Source organism: Haliotis asinina, chromosome 3, assembly GCF_037392515.1.
Source record: "Haliotis asinina isolate JCU_RB_2024 chromosome 3, JCU_Hal_asi_v2, whole genome shotgun sequence".
NCBI lineage: Eukaryota > Metazoa > Mollusca > Gastropoda > Lepetellida > Haliotidae > Haliotis > Haliotis asinina.
In genome coordinates, this window is record NC_090282.1 from 6,547,999 (window position 1) to 6,572,986 (window position 24,988).

A 24,988-nucleotide genomic window follows, 5' to 3' on the forward strand; every position below is an offset into this window, starting at 1 on the left:
TTAATACTTGTCTCGTTGGTTAACAGTGGTGAAGCACTGAATAGTGAACAATATGTTAATGTGAGAAATGTTTTATTTGTCAGTCGAACATTACTTCATAACCTCAGCAGTACAAAGAAGGGTGATGAAAGTGTTAAACAGTACAGAGAACAGATGCATACTGTTACCAACAGCAAAACTTGAAACCAAATTTAAACTCTTATCTGTGGGATGACATGGGGTTGGGAAAATAAATTTTAACATTTTAAACAAGGTATGAGTAAAAGTTTTGGTTGCCACGTATATGCTACTCGAAAGAAGTGAAAGACCAGTGTACTATGAAAGAATTTTTTAACTTCTCTTGAGAATCACATACTGTATGCAAGCTTAACATAAATGCATTCAATATTTCCCACTGGGCTGATTGGCTCTCCTGATGTAAATCTCTCATTCAATCTGTCTCTCTGTTGCACAAGGGATTTTTAATGTTGTGAGCTATCACAATTGTGCATAGGGTGAGGAAGTTCTTAGTACTACATACATGAGTGAATTGAGACCCTAAGCATCTACCACATTCCCCCAGCTGAAGTTGAGGATCAGACAAACTCAAGCTCTAGAACAGTTTAAATTCTTTTGTTAAAATAAACAATGTGCAACAGCAGAAATCAGTTTTGAAATGTTAACTGTGATGTGGTTCAACTTTGGGCAAATCAGTGTATTGCCATATTGAACAATTAGCTATGAATACTTCTGCAGCATCAACATGGAGCACTTCTCCAGAACCCTTGTGCTCTTTGACATGTATCCAATACACCTGAACAAGACTTGGTTTGAATCTGTAATAGATGAATAGGTTAATTTGCTAGAAGGTAATCTGACTGATCTGTACACATGTGGAAGGAAATATCCATACCATTCAGGTGTAAGACAGTATGTCTTTATTTGGTATGTTGACAGCTTGCTGATACAGCAGAATTGATTAGTCGCAAGATTTATCTCAACACTGACATCTTATTCACCATCAAATAGCATCAGAATCATACAGGCCACATAACAAGGGCCCATCAAAGCATGATGAGCGAGATAATAAGTCCTGCTTTTAAAGGTGAACCTTTGAAAATACAAAATGATCTTGGGAATTTTTCATACAATCAGTAACAGGTTGTCTTGACTTTACATACACATAGAACATAAAATGTTCATTTCAAATAAATAATAAATTATTTGTATTTACAAAACTATGATATTCAGAAATTATACAACCATTTAGCTTAAAATAATACTCATTCACATGGTGTAGTGATACATGGAGACAACTGCCTAACTGCCCTTGGACTGCACACACTGGCCAATCATGCACAACAGAACAACATCTAAAGTCATTTTAAGGGGGACAGGCCCTTTTGGGAGTAAAATCCCTCAACTCAGCTAACACTTTAATGAAAATGTACGTCAGTGCAGCAGTTACCCGAACTAGACACATATTGCTCACAGAAGGAAGAAAATGCTGGGTAGATGATCCCTGCATATTACTGTTCTATATGAACAGCTCTGTATGAGCTCTGGCTCATCACTGGATTGTTGGCTGAGGTCCTGACACCACAGTGAGTGGTTGTCTTTGACATAAGTAATTACAGTCAGTGTCCAGCTAGTCTGGGCCAGTCACCCATACCAACAATCGGTCAACAATCGGTCAACAATCATTTCAAGGCCTCACTGGTTCATCCAAAAATTTGCTGACTCAGGATCTTGTGACCTATTTTAGGGTTATGGGGATCAACTATACCCAGAAGTCCCTATTTGAGACAGACATAGGTCTGAATGCCAGCAGAGGACATCCAGGTGTGAAAGTTGGACTTTCTTCCAGATGAAATAAGCTCCCTCTTCATGCTTGGGCAACTGAGATGAAGTGTTTCAAAAAGGCTACAACAGTAACAAGACATTTTGCAACTTGCTAACTAACAGAGCTGGTAAAATTGGAAATTTGGCACTCTTTCTTCTATCAGTTGCACTGTTGGAATGCATATCTACATTTTGAACTTGACAGATAAACTGATGCTCGTCATAGTTTAGTTCATGTTCACGTAAACTCAGAAATAAAGAATTGAATACAAGTCTTCTGTCATGAATCATAACAATATGTGAACAATATATACACCCACACTTCCAATTACATATCTTGCCTTGGACAAGGAGAAAGACTGAAGTTTAATTCAAACATACATGGTAGGAGAGATTACCTGAGAAACAAGCACTCAATTCTGTCCATCACACAGTTCCACGAGGTGACATGACTATGTACATAGAAAACTGGGGAGGTGGTAAGGAGGCAGGGAACAGAAGGGGGACATGTTGTACAAGGTGACATGACTATGTACATAGAGAGTTGTGTATACATATATGGTGATGAGATCAAAGTACGACTATAGGGAGCAGAGGGAGATGCTCTCACCTGCAGGGGTGCAGGATGGGTCAGGTTAGGTAAGGGAGGTAAGGAACAGTGGGCAGCCAGGAGATTGGGTAGGAGGGACGTGACGGGTGGTGTGTGTTTGGACTGTGTCAAAGGGGTGACTTTCAAAGAGGGAGACAGTCAAGGAGATTGGGTAGGACAGACCTTGGGGTTAAGAATGGTGTACAGGCTCAAATATAGCAGGGAAATAGCAAGCGGGATATATCACGAGGGAGAGGTTGGTTGGGTGCAGTACAGTAGGGTACACCATCCAGGAAGGGTGAGGTTTGTCATTTCTTCATGTTAAAGTTTTCCCGATGATGCCCTTTACTGTTGTGATAGACTGTGCCCTTGGTGGTTTTAGAAAACACTCATGAGTGGCAACAGAACATGCCCGTGGAAGGCATGGTCAAGACAGACAGATCTCCAGGTGACAGATTGATCTCCAGATAACAACGGACCATGTCTCTGGTGGCAAAACACTGTTATCCAGGTGACAACAGATCATAGACATGGCTGTGTTAGGACTTTTCCAGGTCATCCGTACATTTTTTCATGTATGCCTTCATGTCCTGCATGTCACACAGTGTGCTCTGGACCATCTCAAAAAACATCTGGGGCCACAGACGCTGCAACTCAGCTCGCTTCTTGTCCGCAAAAATGGCTTCTTTTGTAAGTTCATTGATGTAACTCCGGGCAAACTGTATCTTGGAACTATCCTGAAAATAAAAAACAATGCACATGGTAAGCTCATGGGAGCCTCTTTACTTTAGATTAGGTTTACATCAAGACCACTTGTAGTGTCCTACCTTGTTGGCTGTTGCCACCTCCCCAGGTACCAGGTACATGAGGCGAGATCGTCCCTCCAGCTCTATCTGAGCCTGCTTACTGTCTCCAGACTTGCGAGGCTTGTCTTCAAAGGACATACTCCCCTTTTTCCTGAGAATGACAGAAAAAATGAACTTTAAGGCAAATAAAGATCACAAAAATAAAGGCTCTGTCCTCCAACATCACTGCCTGATTAACCATCCCCATCCTCCCATCATGTAAAGTATCATTTACCTTAGTTCTGACCTCAGTTGTGGAGTCTTGTAGCCAATGATAAAGGACAGTGGACCAAACAGTTTCTCAGCATTTACTATGTCTGTTGGTGAGACCTGAAAATACATGCAAAGTAACCAATACAGGAGGCAACCACCTTATTAACGTCCTTCAAATATAAAGGTATTGTGTAACAGACACAACACCATTCCAGTTGCGTATTATTTCAGAATCAACAGATGTCTGTATAATTTCAGAATGTAGGCTGTGACCAAACTTGAAGGCACTGGGTGAAACAGTTCATGAGATATCGCCATTCGTAACTACTCATCACTTTCCGTGACCTACGAGAAGACTTGTATCACTCTCTCTTGTACGCCATTATTGCCAAGAATTGTGGCAAACCAGTCAAATCGCATGTAGTAAAACGTATTTAAAAACAGGAAAATGGCGGAACCTTTGAACTTTGAAACTTTGCAAAACCATATCAAGCACAATTTCAACATAAACTTTGAGCTAAACGATGAACAACTTGCATCAATGAAATATATTTGCATAGGGAATGACCATATTGCTGTTTTGCCCATGGGATGTAGATATTCTCAGAGTCATATTTGGAAATTCAGTGTTATCTTTCCTTGATAAGTACTAGACTGTTTTCATCTCCATGCCCGTTTGCGCTTAGACAGGACCCAGTTGTAAACTTGGCCACGAGATGGGTACAAGACGCCACCCAGCTTGCCGGAATGACATGAGTAGATATAAAAGGAGATATTGCATTAACAAGAGTTTGAAAAGTGGTCAGAGTTGGGATGACCTTGAAAATAAGATCAAGGTCACCCAAATCAAGTGGTGTTGGTGTCTGCGTAATACCCCCAATGTAGGCTGTCACCAAATTTGAAATTATTGGTTATAACAGTTTATGAGATATTGCGTTAACAAGAGTTTGAAGAGTGGTCACAGTGTTGGGATAACCTTGAAAATAAGGTCAAGGTCCCCCAATCTCCCAATGTAGGCTGTCACCAAATTTGGAGATGTTGGGTACAACTGTGGATGAGATATCGCGTTAACAACGATCAGGATGTACATATGACCATACGTACTGATGTACAAACTCTGTTGAATACACAGTGCCCCATTGCACATAGCAGCGGGGAACAATGAGGCAAGTATAAGTACAGAGTTTTGTTCTCATCAGTGTTGGCATGAAGACAATAATCCTTCCAACACTTGCTGACTAAGACACCCCTACATCACGTGTACATCACCTACATCACCTATGTACACTGGCACCAGTGTCCTCTAACAGGTGATAAAGATGGGGTACTGAAGATGGAAGGTGGTGTGCAACTCTGAAACATCCACATGATGATGGAAACACTACCTCAATGTCATTGATCTTCTTCAGGGAGAAGTGAGCCAGACGGAAGATGGTGTACATCCTCCACAGTGTGAACTTGGTCACTGGGTTGCCATCAAGGTCTATGGTGAGGTTGTCAATGCGGCGGACACTAGCGAGGGCGTTGATCTGCTGGAGGCTGTTGATGTTGGTGGAGCTGAAGACTAGGGTCTGTGAAGGGCAGTGGAGGGGGTTACATCTACATTCCTGATATGTTCAGCATTCTAGTGTATGTGCCTATATATAGCTTCTATCAACACAACATGTAAATAATCATACAACTATCTATGAGCTGCAATCTTAACAAGAGTCATCAGAAGATGACATATCCCCCTGATATGCTTAGTTCTGTTGAAAGATATCAAATGGTTTTCAAGTTCTGCTCAGGAAACGGATTCCATCCGTCCATTTTGAGACAAAGTCCGAATTGTTTCCACGAAAACCAGGAAAGATAAAAATGCCAAAACTTTTTAAATAGTAAAAGGCATGACTTGGTAGTCTGCCTCAAATATCTGCCAAGTTTTGCAGAAAATTATTAAAATCTAAATATTTTAGATATTTAACTACTTACTTTACCATAGGTCTTATGCATATTACCTCAAGCTTCGCTAAATGAGATCAGACAGTTGTAGATTTGCCATTCCCATGGATGGCTACCTCATGTATTCACAAATGTATAAGCACGGAAGCGATGTGATCTGTGTACCCGCGCAAGCGCGGGCCATCCAAAACTTACTTTTACTGAAAACTTGGTCCTTGGAGCCCAGAGTGGGGAGGAGCATCCAGCGTTGGGAGGGAGTTACCACCCTATGGTAAGGTAAGTATTTAAATATCTAAAATATTTAGATTTCAATAAATTTTTAACTTACCTTACCATTGGTATTATGCATATGGATTCGACAAATGGATGGTGGTGTCACGCTCCACAAAAGGACATCGCCAGAAAAACTTCGTCCAAATGCCATACAAGATTCAGAATAAGCCACAAGCAGTCTCAGGATCATCCTGAAACATGAGACAGCAAGTAACTCCTGGAGTCCCAAGGACAACGAAGACACCTAAAAGGTGAAAGTTATCCACAAGACCAACGGTAAGTAACAGTAATTACCCTAATGGGCGGCCGGCCAAGTGAGTTGCTGGGCAACTACGAATGGACCAAAGGACTGCAGACCCTCCACATCTTCTACAGCCAAATCCCTCAGGTAATGACAGGCGAAGACTGTGGTCGACTTCCAAAAGCAGCCTTCCATTATGGCAGGGACAGGACAATTCCTATGTAAAGCCATGGTGGAAGCTAACGCTCTAATCTCATACCGTTTATTATTAGCTGAAGGGTGAGGGAGATTCGCAGCCAAAATGGTCTGACGAAGCCAAAGCGACACCATATTCTTGTTGACCTCCCCTTTAGCCGAAGAAGAAAAGGGAATAAATAGCCTTTTCCTAGAGCGTCTTCTGGAAGCCGGTCTTGTGATATACAACTTCAGTGCTCTGGACAAAGAAATTCTTCCTCCACGTCGTGAGGCCCCAATATCGAAGAAAGAGGAGGAAGAGAAAACGCCCTGTCTGGCTGACCTGGAAGTTGATTCTTAGCAATAAAGTCCCATAATAAGCCAAGATTTACACCGCCATGTTGGGATTGCATCAAACTGAATGCGAGTGACATCCAGAGCATGAAGTTCACTCACTCTTGCTGCCATGGCCAGAGCTAAGAGAAACACAATCTTCCTCGAAAGGTCCTCAAAGGAAGCCTTGTCCAAAGGCTAATAGGGAGTACCTCTAAGATGCTGAAGAACAATATTAAAGTCCCCAGCTGGAGGACGGAGCTTGACCTTCTGGTCTTCCAACTTGAAAGCCTTTAGCATAGCAATAAGTTCTGGACTGAACTGAATTCAAAGCCGACAGGTATGTCCCAGTGTTACTACCTTTAAGATGTCTGGACTTTCGAAGATAGAGAAGAAACTCAGCTATCATCTGAGGAGAAACCTTTAGTGGATCTATAGACTTTAGAGGACAAAACTTATCAAAAGAATACCATTTGTCGTCATATAGAAATCTAGTTGACACCCGATGAGCCAAAGCTGTGACCTACTCATGAGGAATAGCCCTTAGCCTTCAAAGCTGTCTGAAGATGAACCAGGCGTGAAGATGAAACCGACGAGGATTAGGGTGCAACTGATGGCTGTGAGGATGGTGCAGATGTGGCCAATCCGATAAGGGTATCATGCTTCCATTGGCGAGACTTCGCAGATCTGGGATCCACAGCCTGGTTGGCCAGAGGCAACTGCCGATTGAGACTGGTGGCAAACAAGTCTATCAGGGGACGACCATGGCTGCGGCAGAACAACTGAAAAGCTTCCGGATGGAGCATCCATTCCGTCAGGGATGGCTTGCCGGGTCTTGACAGGGCGTCGGTGAGGACATTCCTGCACCTGGAATACGCCGAGCCCTTACTATTATGTTGCTGTCGTCCATAAGACTGGCTAATTGGAACATCTGGTTCAATAACTGCTGTGACCTGGTTGTGCCTTGATTGCGAATCATCCAAACCACTGTGGAACTGTCGGATGAAATCAACAGAGTGGAATTCCTCAGATGGGAAGTCCAACATTGTACCGCTAGGATCACTGCTTGGAGTTCTAGGTTGTGTATATGCAAGCCCTGTTCGGCGCCTGATCACAGCCCTGAGGTGGTCTGACCACCAAGATGGGCACCTCAGCTTTAAACAGATGCTTCGACAAATAATTCGTGGTCGTGAGGACAGTCGGGCAAAGAGACTCCGACACAAACATTTGACTCGACTGTCCACCAGCGGCGATAAGAATGAAGATGTAGTGATCGTTTGCTTGAAAGTGACCGTTGCAGTGGCTGAAGCATCAGACATCCCCTGCGTGTTAAGTCTTGAGCTGACGTGAGAGGACCTAACAGAGACTACCACTCCCAAACGTTCAAGGGATGAGCAAGGCCTTGACTTGCAAACTTGAGAATCTTCAACCACTGAGTCTGAGAGATTCTGACAAGATTGGAGTGTGTCAGTACCTCCACCCCATGAACATTAACTCCTGCGATGGGACTAGATGCGACTTCTCGACATTGATCATCCACCCTAGTTGCTGTAGAAGATGAGCGGTAAAGTCCAGTTGTATGCATAGCAACTGAGGGTCGAGGTTGTTCAGGAGGGAATCGTCTATGTAGGGGTCGAAGTCTATACCCTTCAGATGCAGAAACCGAGAAAACGGGGAAGTAATCCGAATGAAAACCCATGGGGCCATGAAATTTCCAAATGAGAGGACCCTCCATGAGAGCCGCCGAACACAAATCTCAGGAACTTCCTGTGCCGATGGAAAATTGATTCATGAAAAATAAGCATCCTGGAGGTCCAGACTGGCTAGTTGGGATAGACTGGTACTAGTTGGGTCTGGTTCTGCTCCTGAGATATCATTCAGAAATGAGGCGGTTCCGGAAGATAAAGACTATTGAATGCTGCCATGTTGTGGATCATGCGCATCTTGTCTGAGTCTTTCCTGGGTACTAGAAAGATGGGTGAGTAAAATCCCGGGGACTGGTGCAGATCTCGTACAATAACTATTGCCTGTTTGGTTAACAAAATCTGAATGTTTTCTGCTAACAGAGCATGTTGTACCTGAGAATACACGTTTGACTGGGGTGTCAACGTCAGTGGAGGGGACACGGTGATTGGCAGCTTGTATCCGGTCCTCAGGATGTTGGTAACAAAGGGGTCTCACAGGATTTTCCAATTGGGTCAAGAGACCCCTAGTCTCCCGCCTACAGGCATAGGACAGGCATAAGGTCAGTGATCCAAGGTGCAAGACAATGACGCTCAATCAGGACACCCGGTGTGTGGGTCCTTGGTTGATTTCAAATGGTGCAAAACTGGTGAGTCATGCACAAACACTGTAACATGCAAAAAGAGGAAAATGTAAAAGTATTATGTTAACAAAAAAATACCTACACGAAAGTGTAGCAAAAACCCCCCCTGCATGAACAATAGGCACGCCCCATTATGCAAAACAGCTGAGGGAGACAAATAAAAATGGCTGCCCACACACTGAGAGTGCCACCTGCGAAAAAAACCAACAAATATACCAGCCATAAAGAGAAAAACACGGCTGAAATACGGAATACATAAGAGAAGAAGGCCAAGAAACCAGCAAACTTCCCATATATCCATGTAATCAAGGAAGAACGACATGGGAAACACCCACATGGAAGAACAACACGAGGTAGCCAGGTAAGTGAAAATCTTCATCTTTACACCTACCTTAGAAAAAAGGGACTAACTTTAATTCACCAAAGATAGGTGGTCTGAAAACAAACCAATAACACGTCCTCACTCGAGGATGCTTGAAGTAAAAGCGAATTTTGGATGGCCCGCGCTTGCACAGGTACGGAGATCACGTCACTTCCATGCCTATACATTCGTCGCCACATGAGGCAGCCATTCATGGGAATGGCGAATCAACGACTGTCTGATCTCATTTAGTGAAGCTTGAGGTAATATGCATAAGACCTATGGTAAGGTAAGTCAGACATATATTGACAGTTTTTGAGTTCTGCTCCGGAAACGAAGCCCATCCCGCCATTTTGAGACTAAGTCCAATATGTTTCCATGGAAACCAAGAAAATAATAAATCACAAAAACCTGTAAATAGCAAAAGGCACCACTTTAGATTCTGACTGATATATCTACCAAGTTTTGCAGTAAAATATTGAACGTCTTTTGAGTTATGCTCCGGAAACAAAGTGGTTACGGAAGGACGGACGGATGGACAGACAGACTAGGCGTCGACTATATCCCCCCACATTACATGCCGGGGGAATAAAAAGCAATGACTGACATATATACCAAACAAGAACTTTATTAGGACACCAGTACCTGACAATGAATTATGAGTCTACCAAAATCTTTATGGGGACAATTCATTGTACCAATGAGTGACTGTATGAGAATGAATGCTTGAGCAATATTCAAGCAATATCATGATGAAGGACACCAAACATCGGCTTTGAATAAATTACTCCGGGGTTAATTTGGAACCCAGTGTGATGAGCAACTGCTTTAAACCCTAGGTTAATACACTGCCCCCTGAATCTAGCAAGCAGACGACCTGCTGAGACATCAACAATAGGCAGGATGTCTGTACACTGGTAAGGTGACTGTCATGGCTGTAGTGGAATAACTATTCCAATAGTGCCTCCATGGAACACTGTCATGAAACTGGAGTGCCCCAGTCACTCCTACAGATTACCTGTGTGCTTGGAAACCTTGTCCGAACTTTGTGCAGGTGCTTGGCAATTTCCTCAAAGTCAACAAACTTAAACACCATGCAAGTGACAGTGCCGGCTGCCTGGATGCCCCAGTTCTTGTCGAGAGCCTCCAGAGACTGCGGACCATACAAGGTGAGTGTGTCGCCCTCGAGGTCAGCAAGGTTGCTCAGCTCCTTGCCATTGGTTGTGTTTGACTTCCTGAAACATACGATCCAGGCAAACTGTAGCCTGCACATTTAAAACCTTCAGACAGTTCTTATTGAGGTAATGATCACACAAAAGACTAAGAGGTAAAACCTCACCATGCTTTCTACAGATTTCTGAAACCATTCTTAATGTACTAAAATATCACAATAACTCCACATCCAAATACACAGACAGAAAAATATTTGCAGTAGATCTATTCTATAAGCACAGATAACAATGATTGAGAAATTCAAGGTACCTTGTCAAATTTTAAGGCCGTTACAGGGCAAATGGAAAGAGAAGACCTTTTCAAAGACATTTAGTTGCTTGGTGTGTATATGTGTAAAGGTCTCCTGACAAAGTATGTGAAAACAACTGTGCCTGAACATGTGGAAATATAACATCTTCCTGAAGTGAATTTAAAAATGGACCCTCCCACCCATCAGTACAAGTAAAGAAGCCAGGGAGAAACCTCTAGACAATTCAGTGATGCACATAATCTTGTAATGGCTAAATGAAACAGCTTAACAAGCTAGTAGTGGCATCCTTGACCCCTGGATCTGTTGCATTTCAAAAGGTACTCCACCAACCCGAACAGCATAGTTTCCTTATGAACTCCCTGTGTCTTGTCTCCCCTTCTGCTGCTGGTGCGAGGCCGCTCACGTGACCCGTCCCCAGAAAACTCTGTGGTGGTGTTACTTCGTGCACTGCCTGGACGACTTGTCATCCTCTTGTCACTGACAACACCAAATGAGACGCCATTTGTGAAGCTCCTTGGAACAGTAACAACAGTAATGTATATATAAGAGTGCCCACTTACATTTATACTACAATGACAGGGGCCTATATTTGAAGGTACCTCATTTGGGACTTCCTGTTATGAATAGATCCAAGCTAGGAAGTGAAATTTGTTAGCAAAACAAATCATACATACATACCCTTGATATAACTCTCCCCATATGTGAGCTAAGTAACGCGCTGTAGAATGATTGCATGTGTCAGCCTTGCTCACCTTGTAATGGAGTCATTATCATCTCCATCAGGACTTTGGGACATGAAGTCGGAGTTGTTGATAGTTCCAATGTGGTTGGCATAGAGTTCTGGCTGTCCAGACACTAGTCTCCCTGTTCGTGACATTAATGACCCCTGCATTGTCTCCCACTGGCGTTTGGCATTGTTGATAGCAATCCGCCTCTTCTCCTACACAACATGGCAGCAAGTGAGTGAACTGGGATCATACTAAATACTGAATATCTGAAGCTGTTTACCCCTGAAATATCACAGATAACTGTCCAAAAGTTTTAAAGCTGGACAAGATTTGTATGACAATCATTTTGACTTGGGGTTGACATCATATTAATACTGGGGTTATTGCTCATAGTCTTCACACGGTATCAGTCCTCCTCAAAGCCAAGTAAAACCAATGAATACACAGTACAGCTGGCTTTAGAACCTAAGATATAAAAGCAGTTTTCTGCCAGGATTTGGGGTAATTCCTCTGAGTCAGTCTTTCAAATCAAGGAAGTTGCTGGCATGTCAGAATAACCAATACTGTGTGAGCCAGCACAAAATGTCAATGACATGATTTTCTGGTGGAAGACACACTCCAATCAGGTCCTAGTAAGTTGACTGACCTTCATCACTGATATCTTGTTGATCTCTCTCTTCTTCTCCTCCTCCTTCCTCGCCATTACCAGGGCAATCCGTCGTTCCTCCTCCTGGGAATTACAAATATATATGTCATACTGAAACATAGCCAATACTGTGCTGTATCCAATACAGGGATATATATGTCATACTGAAACATAGCCAATACTGTGCTGTATCCAATACAGGGATATATGTCATACTGAAACATAGCCAATACTGTGCTGTATCCAATACAGGGATTTATATGTCACACTGAAACATAGCCAATACTGTGCTGTATCCAATACAGGGATATATATGTCATACTGAAACATAGCCAATACTGTGCTGTATCCAATACAGGGATATATATGTCATACTGAAACATAGCCAATACTGTGCTGTATCCAATACAGGGATATATATGTCATACTGAAACATAGCCAATACTGTGCTGTATCCAATACAGGGATTTATATGTCACACTGAAACATAGCCAATACTGTGCTGTATCCAATACAGGGATATATATGTCATACTGAAAAATAGTCAATACTGTGCTGTATCCAATACATGGACATATATGTAATACTGAAACATAGCCAATACTGTGCTGTATCCAATACAGGGTTACATATGTAATACTGAAACATAGCCAATGCTGTGCCGTATCCAGTACAGGGATATATATGTAACACTGAAACATAGGCAATGCTGTGCTGTATCCAGTACAGGGATACATATGTAACACTGAAACACAGGCAATGCTGTGCTGAATCCAGTACAGGGTTACATATGTAACACTGAAACATAGGCAATGCTGTGCTGTATCCAATACAGGGATATATATGTAACACTGAAACATAGCCAATGCTGTGCTGTATCCATTACAGGGATTTATATGTAATACTGAAACACAGGCAATGCTGTGCTGTATCCAGTACAGGGTTACATATGTAACACTGAAACATAGGCAATGCTGTGCTGTATCCAATACAGGGTTACATATGTTAACACTGAAACATAGGCAATGCTGTGCTGTATCCAATACAGGGATATATATGTAACACTGAAAGATAGCCAATGCTGTGCTGTATCCAATACAGGGATTTATATGTAATACTGAAACACAGGCAATACTGTGCTGTATCCAGTACAGGGATACATATGTAACACTGAAACATAGGCAATGCTGTGCTGTATCCAATACAGGGATATATATGTAACACTGAAACATAGCCAATGCTGTGCTGTATCCAATACAGGGATTTATATGTAATACTGAAACACAGGCAATGCTGTGCTGTATCCAGTACAGGGTTACATATGTAACACTGAAACATAGCCAATGCTGTGCTGTATCCAATACAGGGATTTATATGTAATACTGAAACATAGCCAATGCTGTGCTGTATCCAGTACAGGGATACATATGTAACACTGAAACATAGGCAATGCTGTGCTGTATCCAATACAGGGATTTATATGTAATACTGAAACATAGGCAATGCTGTGCTGTATCCAATACAGGGATTTATATGTAACACTGAAACATAGGCAATGCTGTGCTGTATCCAATACAGGGATTTATATGTAATACTGAAACACAGGCAATACTGTGCTGTATCCAGTACAGGGTTACATATGTAACACTGAAACACAGGCAATGCTGTGCTGTATCCAATACAGGGTTACATATGTAATACTGAAACATAGCCAATGCTGCGCTGTATCCAGTACAGGGATACATATGTAACACTGAAACATAGGCAATGCTGTGCTGTATCCAATACAGGGATTTATATGTAATACTGAAACACAGGCAATGCTGTGCTGTATCCAATACAGGGATATATATGTAATACTGACACACAGGCAATACTGTGCTGTATCAAGTACTGGGACTTGCTCTGTTGGATAATATGGAATACGGGATAACAAGTAATACTATCACATATGTAATATAAGCATACAGGCATTATTGTGCTGTATTCGATACTGGGACTTTGATAATATGGGATATGGAATAACCAGTAATACTGGGACATATATAATACTGACACGCAGGCAAAAACTGTGCTGTATCCAATACAGGGACATGCTCTATTGGATGATATGGAATATGGGATAACCAGTAATACTAGGACACAATACTGGCACACAAGCAATAATGTAGTGTATGCAATACTGTGTCATATGGCATAATCTATTGTGAAAACAACTCATATATAAATATTCTTTCAAATTTATTCTCATGGATTACTTGCTTGACAACAAAATTAGCATCTATGTCAAAATGTCACCTTTCACACAATACACAAAATGTATATCCGTAAAATTATCATCATTCTATGTGGAATAACATGTGATATTGATATTCACACTGACTCTCTTCATGTTCAGCTGTTATATACTCACACTGACTCTCTTCATGTCCAGCTGTTATATACTCACACTGACTCTCTTCATGTTCAGCTGTTATATACTCACACTGACTCTCTTCATGTTCAGATGTTATATACTCACACTGACTCTCTTCATGTCCAGCTGTTATATACTCACACTGACTCTCTTCATGTTCAGCTGTTATATACTCACACTGACTCTCTTCATGTCCAGCTGTTATATACTCACACTGACTCTCTTCATGTCTAGCTGTTATATACTCACACTGACTCTCTTCATGTCCAGCTGTTATATACTCACACTGACTCTCTTCATGTTCAGCTGTTATATACTCACACTGACTCTCTTCATGTTCAGCTGTTATATACTCACACTGACTCTCTTCATGTTCAGCTGTTATATACTCACACTGACTCTCTTCATGTCTAGCTGTTATATACTCACACTGACTCTCTTCATGTCTAGCTGTTATATACTCACATTGACTCTCTTCATGTTCAGCTGTTATATACTCACACTGACTCTCTTCATGTTCAGCTGTTATATACTCACACTGACTCTCTTCATGTTCAGCTGTTATATACTCACACTGACTCTCTTCATGTTCAGCTGTTATATACTCACACTGACTCTCTTCATGTACAGCTGTTATATACTCACACTGACTCTCTTCATGTTCAGCTGTTATATACTCACACTGACTCTCTTCATGTCTAGCTGTTATATACTCACACTGACTCTCTTCATGTCTAGCTGTTACATACTCACATTGACTCTCTTCATGTTCAGCTGTTATATACTCACACTGACTCTCTTCATGTCTAGCTGTTATATACTCACACTGACTCTCTTCATGTCTAGCTGTTATATACTCACATTGACTCTCTTCATGTCCAGCTGTTATATACTCACACTGACTCTCTTCATGTACAGCTGTTATATACTCACACTGACTCTCTTCATGTTCAGCTGTTATATACTCACACTGACTCTCTTCATGTACAGCTGTTATATACTCACACTGACTCTCTTCATGTCCAGCTGTTATATACTCACACTGACTCTCTTCATGTACAGCTGTTATATACTCACACTGACTCTCTTCATGTCTAGCTGTTATATACTCACACTGACTCTCTTCATGTCTAGCTGTTATATACTCACACTGACGCTCTTCATGTCTAGCTGTTATATACTCACACTGTCTCTCTTCATGTACAGCTGTTATATACTCACACTGACTCTCTTCATGTACAGCTGTTATATACTCACACTGACTCTCTTCATGTCCAGCTGTTATATACTCACACTGACTCTCTTCATGTCCAGCTGTTATATACTCACACTGACTCTCTTCATGTTCAGCTGTTATATACTCACACTGACTCTCTTCATGTCCAGCTGTTATATACTCACACTGACTCTCTTCATGTCCAGCTGTTATATACTCACACTGACTCTCTTCATGTTCAGCTGGTATATACTCACACTGACTCTCTTCATGTCTAGCTGTTATATACTCACACTGACTCTCTTCATGTCTAGCTGTTATATACTCACACTGACTCTCTTCATGTCCAGCTGTTATATACTCACACTGACTCTCTTCATGTTCAGCTGTTATATACTCACACTGACTCTCTTCATGTCCAGCTGTTATATACTCACACTGACTCTCTTCATGTTCAGCTGTTATATACTCACACTGACTCTCTTCATGTTCAGCTGTTATATACTCACACTGACTCTCTTCATGTCTAGCTGTTATATACTCACACTGACTCTCTTCATGTCTAGCTGTTATATACTCACATTGACTCTCTTCATGTTCAGCTGTTATATACTCACACTGACTCTCTTCATGTACAGCTGTTATATACTCACACTGACTCTCTTCATGTTCAGCTGTTATATACTCACACTGACTCTCTTCATGTTCAGCTGTTATATACTCACACTGACGCTCTTCATGTCTAGCTGTTATATACTCACACTGATTTTCTTCATGTTCAGCTGTTATATACTCACACTGGCTCTCTTCATGTTCAGCTGTTATATACTCACACTGACTCTCCTCATGTCTAGCTGTTATATACTCACACTGACTCTCTTCATGTCTAGCTGTTATATACTCACACTGACTCTCTTCATGTTCAGCTGTTATATACTCACACTGTCTCTCTTCATGTCCAGCTGTTATATACTCACACTGACTCTCTTCATGTTCAGCTGTTATATACTCACACTGACTCTCTTCATGTCCAGCTGTTATATACTCACACTGACTCTCTTCATGTCCAGCTGTTATATACTCACACTGACTCTCTTCATGTTCAGCTGGTATATACTCACACTGACTCTCTTCATGTCTAGCTGTTATATACTCACACTGACTCTCTTCATGTTTAGATGTTATATACTCACACTGACTCTCTTCATGTCTAGCTGTTATATACTCACACTGACTCTCTTCATGTTCAGCTGTTATATACTCACACTGACTCTCTTCATGTCCAGCTGTTATATACTCACACTGACTCTCTTCATGTTCAGCTGTTATATACTCACACTGACTCTCTTCATGTTCAGCTGTTATATACTCACACTGACTCTCTTCATGTCTAGCTGTTATATACTCACACTGACTCTCTTCATGTCTAGCTGTTATATACTCACATTGACTCTCTTCATGTTCAGCTGTTATATACTCACACTGACTCTCTTCATGTACAGCTGTTATATACTCACACTGACTCTCTTCATGTTCAGCTGTTATATACTCACACTGACTCTCTTCATGTTCAGCTGTTATATACTCACACTGACGCTCTTCATGTCTAGCTGTTATATACTCACACTGATTTTCTTCATGTTCAGCTGTTATATACTCACACTGGCTCTCTTCATGTTCAGCTGTTATATACTCACACTGACTCTCCTCATGTCTAGCTGTTATATACTCACACTGACTCTCTTCATGTCTAGCTGTTATATACTCACACTGACTCTCTTCATGTTCAGCTGTTATATACTCACACTGTCTCTCTTCATGTTCAGCTGTTATCTACTCACACTGACTCTCTTCATGTCCAGCTGTTATATACTCACACTGACTCTCTTCATGTCCAGCTGTTATATACTCACACTGACTCTCTTCATGTCCAGCTGGTATATACTCACACTGACTCTCTTCATGTCCAGCTGTTATATACTCACATTGACTCTCTTCATGTCTAGCTGTTATATACTCACACTGACTCTCTTCATGTCTAGCTGTTATATACTCACATTGACTCTCTTCATGTTCAGCTGTTATATACTCACACTGACTCTCTTCATGTACAGCTGTTATATACTCACACTGACTCTCTTCATGTTCAGCTGTTATATACTCACACTGACTCTCTTCATGTTCAGCTGTTATATACTCACACTGACTCTCTTCATGTCCAGCTGTTATATACTCACACTGACTCTCTTCATGTCCAGCTGTTATATACTCACACTGACTCTCTTCATGTCCAGCTGTTATATACTCACACTGACTCTCTTCATGTCCAGCTGTTATATACTCACACTGACTCTCTTCATGTCTAGCTGTTATATACTCACACTGACTCTCTTCATGTTCAGCTGTTATATACTCACACTGACTCTCTTCATGTCTAGCTGTTATATACTCACACTGACTCTCTTCATGTTCAGCTGTTATATACTCACACTGACTCTCTTCATGTTCAGCTGTTATATACTCACACTGACTCTCTTCATGTTCAGCTGTTATATACTCACACTGACTCTCTTCATGTACAGCTGTTATATACTCACACTGACTCTCTTCATGTTCAGCTGTTATATACTCACACTGACTCTCTTCATGTCTAGCTGGTATATACTCACACTGACTCTCTTCATGTTCAGCTGTTATATACTCACACTGACTCTCTTCATGTTCAGCTGTTATATACTCACACTGACTCTCTTCATGTCCAGCTGTTATATACTCACACTGACTCTCTTCATGTCCAGCTGTTATATACTCACACTGACTCTCTTCATGTCTAGCTGTTATATACTCACACTGACTCTCTTCATGTTCAGCTGTTATATACTCACACTGACTCTCTTCATGTCTAGCTGTTATATACTCACACTGACTCTCTTCATGTTCAGCTGTTATATACTCACACTGACTCTCTTCATGTTCAGCTGTTATATACTCACACTGACTCTCTTCATGTTCAGCTGTTATATACTCACACTGACTCTCTTCATGTACAGCTGTTATATACTCACACTGACTCTCTTCATGTTCAGCTGTTATATACTCACACTGACTCTCTTCATGTCTAGCTGGTATATACTCACACTGACTCTCTTCATGTTCAGCTGTTATATACTCACACTGACTCTCTTCATGTTCAGCTGTTATATACTCACACTGACTCTCTTCATGTCTAGCTGGTATATACTCACACTGACTCTCTTCATGTTCAGCTGGTATATACTCACACTGACTCTCTTCATGTTCAGCTGTTATATACTCACACTGACTCTCTTCATGTACAGCTGTTATATACTCACACTGACTCTCTTCATGTCTAGCTGTTATATACTCACACTGACTCTCTTCATGTTCAGCTGTTATCTACTCACACTGACTCTCTTCATGTTCAGCTGTTATATACTCACACTGACTCTCTTCATGTTCAGATGTTATATACTCACACTGACTCTCTTCATGTCTAGCTGTTATATACTCACACTGACTCTCTTCATGCTCAGATGTTATATACTCACACTGACTCTCTTCATGTTCAGATGTTATATACTCACACTGACTCTCTTCATGTTCAGATGTTATATACTCACACTGATTCTCTTCATGTCTAGCTGTTATATACTCACACTGGCTCTCTTCATGTTCAGCTGTTATATACTCACACTGACTCTCTTCATGTCTAGCTGTTATATACTCACACTGACTCTCTTCATGTCTAGCTGTTATATACTCACACTGACTCTCTTCATGTTCAGCTGTTATATACTCACACTGACGCTCTTCATGTCTAGCTGTTATATACTCACACTGATTTTCTTCATGTTCAGCTGTTATATACTCACACTGGCTCTCTTCATGTTCAGCTGTTATATACTCACACTGACTCTCCTCATGTCTAGCTGTTATATACTCACACTGACGCTCTTCATGTCTAGCTGTTATATACTCACACTGACTCTCTTCATGTTCAGCTGTTATATACTCACACTGTCTCTCTTCATGTTCAGCTGTTATCTACTCACACTGACTCTCTTCATGTTCAGCTGTTATATACTCACACTGACTCTCTTCATGTCCAGCTGTTATATACTCACACTGACTCTCTTCATGTCCAGCTGGTATATACTCACACTGACTCTCTTCATGTCCAGCTGTTATATACTCACACTGACTCTCTTCATGTCAAGCTGTTTGATTTGCTGCATGTGTCGGAGGACAGCCTGCTTGTAGTACTGCTCCTGGGCAATGGGATTTCCATCCAGGGAGATCTCGGACAGGCTGGTGGATTCTCCCAGACATGATATGTCCTCAAAGCTGAAAGACAGACCACTTACTGTACAGTACACTGAAACACACACCACTTTCTGTACAGTACACTGAAACACACACCACTTGCTGTACAGTACACTGAAACACACACCACTTTCTGTACAGTATAGTGAAACACACACAACTTCCTGTACAGTACAGTGAAACACTCACCACTTCCTGTTAACACTTTATGTTTTCAAGGTTAACCAACAACGTAAAAAGAAAGTCAGTGATAAATCCGACACAGAATCTATTTGTTTCCACTGTGATATGAATGCTGTGGAAAATGACTGCCATGTTTTCTTTATCTGTGATAGATATGTTCTGCTCTGTAATGAATACGTCTTGTTCATCACAAATATTGCAGAGCTAGATCAACATTGCAACAAATATTCAACACACCTGACGTAAATGTATTACATCTAAACATCTACATATCTGTAAAAAATATTTAGCTTAAGATCTTCTTAATACAATGTTGGTCATGTGACTATGAATGTATACCTTACAATACAATTGTACCATGGGCCATGTGGCCTAAAATATGGAATAAATGTCCATATACTCAGGTGTTCCAGGTGTATCACAGAGGATGTGTTATGAATGTGTTCAAGTATACGAGGTACTGGGCATGTAGATCCTGTTCCAGGTGAATTGAGGTGGATGTATTAAGAATGTGCTATGGTAAATAAGTTACTGGGCACATAGATCCTGTTCCATATTGCTGTCCTGGTTCTAAGATAAGTGCCACATCTGCAAATTGTTTTTAACATGTATTGACTTATGATTACTCATGAAGTTTTTATTGTATCATCATAAAACTGAGTTAGAAGACAATGGATGTCAGTCTTGAATCCCCTTCTTCTGGAGTCTAACCACTCATTAATGCTACATCTATGGAAGTTCTAGTTCTCCAGCAGCACAAGTTCAGCAAAATGGGAAATTAGAACAGAGGCTAATTACCTGTCTTGAAATATGCAAGTGGTCTCTCCTGAGTGTCTTCTACCACCTATCATACCTCCTTTAATATTTCAGAACAAGTAATGAAAATGTTGAATTCCTATCATTAGGTAGGTCCGGATTGTTGACATCAGATACATCAGTGATGAATCTGTGTGAACATTTCAAACATACCATTTTCTAGTTAATTTTGAAGTGTATGAAAACTTCCAAAATCCCAAAGCAGTATATAGTCACCTAAAGTAGCTATTTCCGGTTGCACACCTTTATTCTTGTATTGATCCATACAATCACTCACTACTCATAACATTCAGGAACACTTTGGTAGTAGTGGAATTGTTTTGTGATGTGGCTAAGGCTAACATTTGCTACAGTGTTAAAATTGCAAATTCAGGAATCAGTGGTGACTTGTGGTGACATATGTTTTCCCCTTCAATAATCATACAACCTTTGTAATGTTAGGTTTAAAATAAGCATCATTATTTTGCCAACAGTAAGTAATGAGATGGGAAGTCATAGCGATGCATTAGACAGGGGAGACTGGGGACACCTGAATGGGAGGCCATGTTCTCCCAGGTGTTACAGATTTTAACAACAGAGATTGGGAAAGGGAACTTCCAAATTTTAATAGGCCATTTTGTATTCCAGTGTGCAACATGGCCCATGGCCCCTGCCTTTCCCAATCCCTGTAACAACACCTTATATTTGCCTGTTTAACATTCTGCCTCGCTGTAAATCATGCATGCAATACATTATTTAGCAATTATAATGAATTAAGACAAAATTTGAAACTGACAAAAAGCTTCAAAATGAGAAAATGCTTCTCAGCAAATCTTTTTGTGCAACATGGTCTAACATAGATTTGACACTTGTGACTGATTAATCAGACTGATGGCTTGGAAACTGTTGTCCAGGAACAATCTTCCGTACCCAGTGATACCCAAGTAGGGTGGTCATTCCATTCCAGGGCCCTTGAATTGTTCTACTGCAGGATTTGGTTCTATTCACCCCTTAAACCTTCCATTTTATACTTGAGGACAATGACAGACCAACCAACACAGAAACACATGCAGGAAAAAACAATGGTATTAAAGTTCTGTCAGAAATAGGAAAAAACACTATTTTCAGGCTGTTACTCTGTATCTCAAATTTACACAACTGCAATTAGGATATGTCGAGATAATTCTCTTTGGCCTAACTGGGCATTCAGTGAGGTGCGTAATAGGTTATCCAGAAAAGCATATTTACTCGTAATATTGGGCAAAACTTAGAAAAAATACAACTAGCTGCTGCAAACAATCGATCAAACTATAGATGGCAATAAGGTCACTCAGCCAGGTATGACTGCTGACCTGGCATGAAATGCATGCACTGCCTACTGGCACAAGGGACCATGTCAAACATAGTGTTTGTTATTTTGTGTATGTTGAATATGTCTCATCTATTGATTAACATCTTACGTGTCTTTCTTTCATAAAGTTTATGTTCAGATATGTAAAAGGGTATGATACCTGATACCCACAGAAAAGCATCGCCTTTAAATGTATCAAAATGTACAGGTAGCATGGCCACCCAATGACTGACGTGACTGGATGCTATTTGTAAATTGCTATGACATGCCGTGCACTTCCACATTTTAATTCCCCTAAGGGATTATCATACATTAGCTGATATCTCTATCCCTGAGACCGACCCTGACACGCGTCCTGGTTTTGCTTTTGAGATGACCCCTAGTACCTGTTTCTTTCTATAGTGATAGCAGATACCATGCATATAATCTTAGTTTTATATGCTCTCTAGTGATGGTGAGACTCCATGGTAGCTGCATACTTAACAGTTTCACCATGAAAGTTATTATTATTTATGACAGCTATTGTTTATAATAAAGCTGAGTCTAATTTCACAATGGGCATTTAGAATGTGTCCTTTGTAATACAATATCACCACACACTAATTTGCATAAAGCCATGGTCTGTTCCAAATAGGTCAGTTTGGACTTTGAAAAAATCTGCTGTGCTCATTTCTGCACTAATCTCTCCTCGGTAAAGTTCTTTTATTACGTTCCCTATCTCCCTTCCACTGGAACTGTAGTTCTTAATTTAGCAAATATTTCACACATCACCTACATAAATTGTAGAGGTAAAAGGAGAAAAACAGTTTTCTCCTATTTCTGACAGTACGAAAGTATCACAATCCCTGCCTACAAACTCTGAAGTTGTACTAACCTTCATATAACATTGATACTTATGCTGTATAAATCATTGTTTGCCTATCTGATGTAACAGATGACACAGTGTTGTTCCCTGTCTGACTTACTGTCTGGATGATGGTGACTGTCCAGAGGGAAGGCTGGTCACACGCTTCCACACTCTCTGTTCCTTGTATCGCCACATGATTGTCATTGCGATGCCCGAACACAGGCACTGTAATTCTCAATACACACACATGCACTGTCCATGTTACAAGCTCTCCCAGAACTACAAGGTCCACCCCTGGTCATCCGCACTGAAATCCTCTTATGCCACTGACCAGTCTCTGCCACAGATACAGGACTGTTCCCAAGACACCCGCACTATTTCCACGTGCCCACGCAAGACAGTGATCCTATACATTCATATTGTCCGTCACTAGAGTTCCGTTAATACAGAAGATGTTCTCCAACACAGGTCAGAAAGCATCATAAATTTCCTCAATCACTTCACTGACTGCATCAGTAAACAAAAGATGTAGTAGCTGTACACGTAAGGAAGGCCACATTCAGAAATGTCACCTCCAATATACTGGATGACCTGGGTACTACATCATCCATATTCCACTTGGCAACTCAACTTTCCCCACACTAGAACTAAACATTCCATACAATTCCAGACTTGAAGCTGAAATAATGATTAAACCATTAGCTCCTGTTACATCAATACACAAGAGCTAATGTCACATCTTGCCCATTGAGACACTGCCCAACCAATCAATCATATCCTGTGGAATCCTGATGCTCTCACGACTCCTTAAGGAGGCCAAAATGAGCAACATTTGATTGAAAGTCCAAGCCCCTACTAATCCCATAAAGAGAATATCAATATCAAGGATCCCTACAATCAATATCGCCCTAAGGTGACATGTCCCCATCAAGCCAACAGCAAACACCAGACTACCGGATCTTGTCAGTGTAGCTGAATGTCCACTTTTTATCAACAACTCGGATTAATAAACTCTCAGCCTCAAGTAACAGCAGACCTAATTCAATATATTTCAGAAAAAGATTGCTGATCAGCAAGCTGTATTACTTTCTACTGACACAACTCTTCTCCATGCATAATTCCAACCACCAAAATTAGATTTAACACAACATAGTTTAGAGATATGAGAAATCCCTTTGGAATAGTTCAGTGTTTCATACATTACTTAAAGTTTAAATATGTGCTGAAAGCAGAATCCATTTACTTCCAGTAATAATGTCTATCACATTGAACAGCTGATATTATATATTTTAAAAGGAACTGAAATGAACTTTCTATCAAATCCACATGTTACATGATTTAAATCATTTGCAAGATAACAGTGTAATACAAATAATTTTCTTTGGTTGAAAGCCAACACAACTTAACAAAGGACTGACTAAAAACACCAGAGACATGAATATGATAATGTGCACTGTAGTGTCTAATTTCCCCATGTTGAAGTAATGTACACAGGAATCAGTCCCTCCATAAGCTGTTTAAGATTGTAGCCCACCAACACAGTCAGCTCCTCACACCTGGCTTGGCCCATAATCCTTCATTCCAGGATATCCACAACTGATGTCACAATCTACATTCTAATGACTTACAGGACTATATGGACTGCCTTCACATATCCATACTTTCACATGTAGATTTCATGTATATTCTACTTGCCTACCTGTCAGATCCTCAGTTGCCAACCTGTCAGATCCTTGATCACTTGCCAGACAAATCCTTGGTTGCCTATGTGACAGATCCTTGATTACCTGCCAGACAAATCTTTAGTTGCCTATGTGACAGATCCTTAGTTGCCTCCCCGACAGATGCTTGGTTGCCTACCT

General features: G+C 40.9%; 1 protein-coding gene across 1 annotated transcript in view; it reads right to left on the bottom strand.

The window, feature by feature from the left end:
* Positions 1–55: 55 nt before the first annotated feature.
* The window catches only part of LOC137277378 (leucine-rich repeat-containing protein 49-like), a 73,193-nt gene continuing 48,260 nt past the window's right edge, over positions 56–24,988 (bottom strand). Inside the window, exons 11-19 of the mRNA XM_067809084.1 lie at positions 19,824–19,971; positions 11,975–12,058; positions 11,353–11,540; positions 10,931–11,077; positions 10,136–10,352; positions 4,854–5,039; positions 3,491–3,585; positions 3,238–3,367; positions 56–3,147 (exon numbers count right to left, since the gene is read on the bottom strand). Coding sequence (XP_067665185.1) covers positions 2,950–3,147; positions 3,238–3,367; positions 3,491–3,585; positions 4,854–5,039; positions 10,136–10,352; positions 10,931–11,077; positions 11,353–11,540; positions 11,975–12,058; positions 19,824–19,971 — 1,393 coding nt within the window. The 3' untranslated portion in view covers positions 56–2,949. The remainder of the gene's footprint in view (positions 3,148–3,237; positions 3,368–3,490; positions 3,586–4,853; positions 5,040–10,135; positions 10,353–10,930; positions 11,078–11,352; positions 11,541–11,974; positions 12,059–19,823; positions 19,972–24,988) is intronic.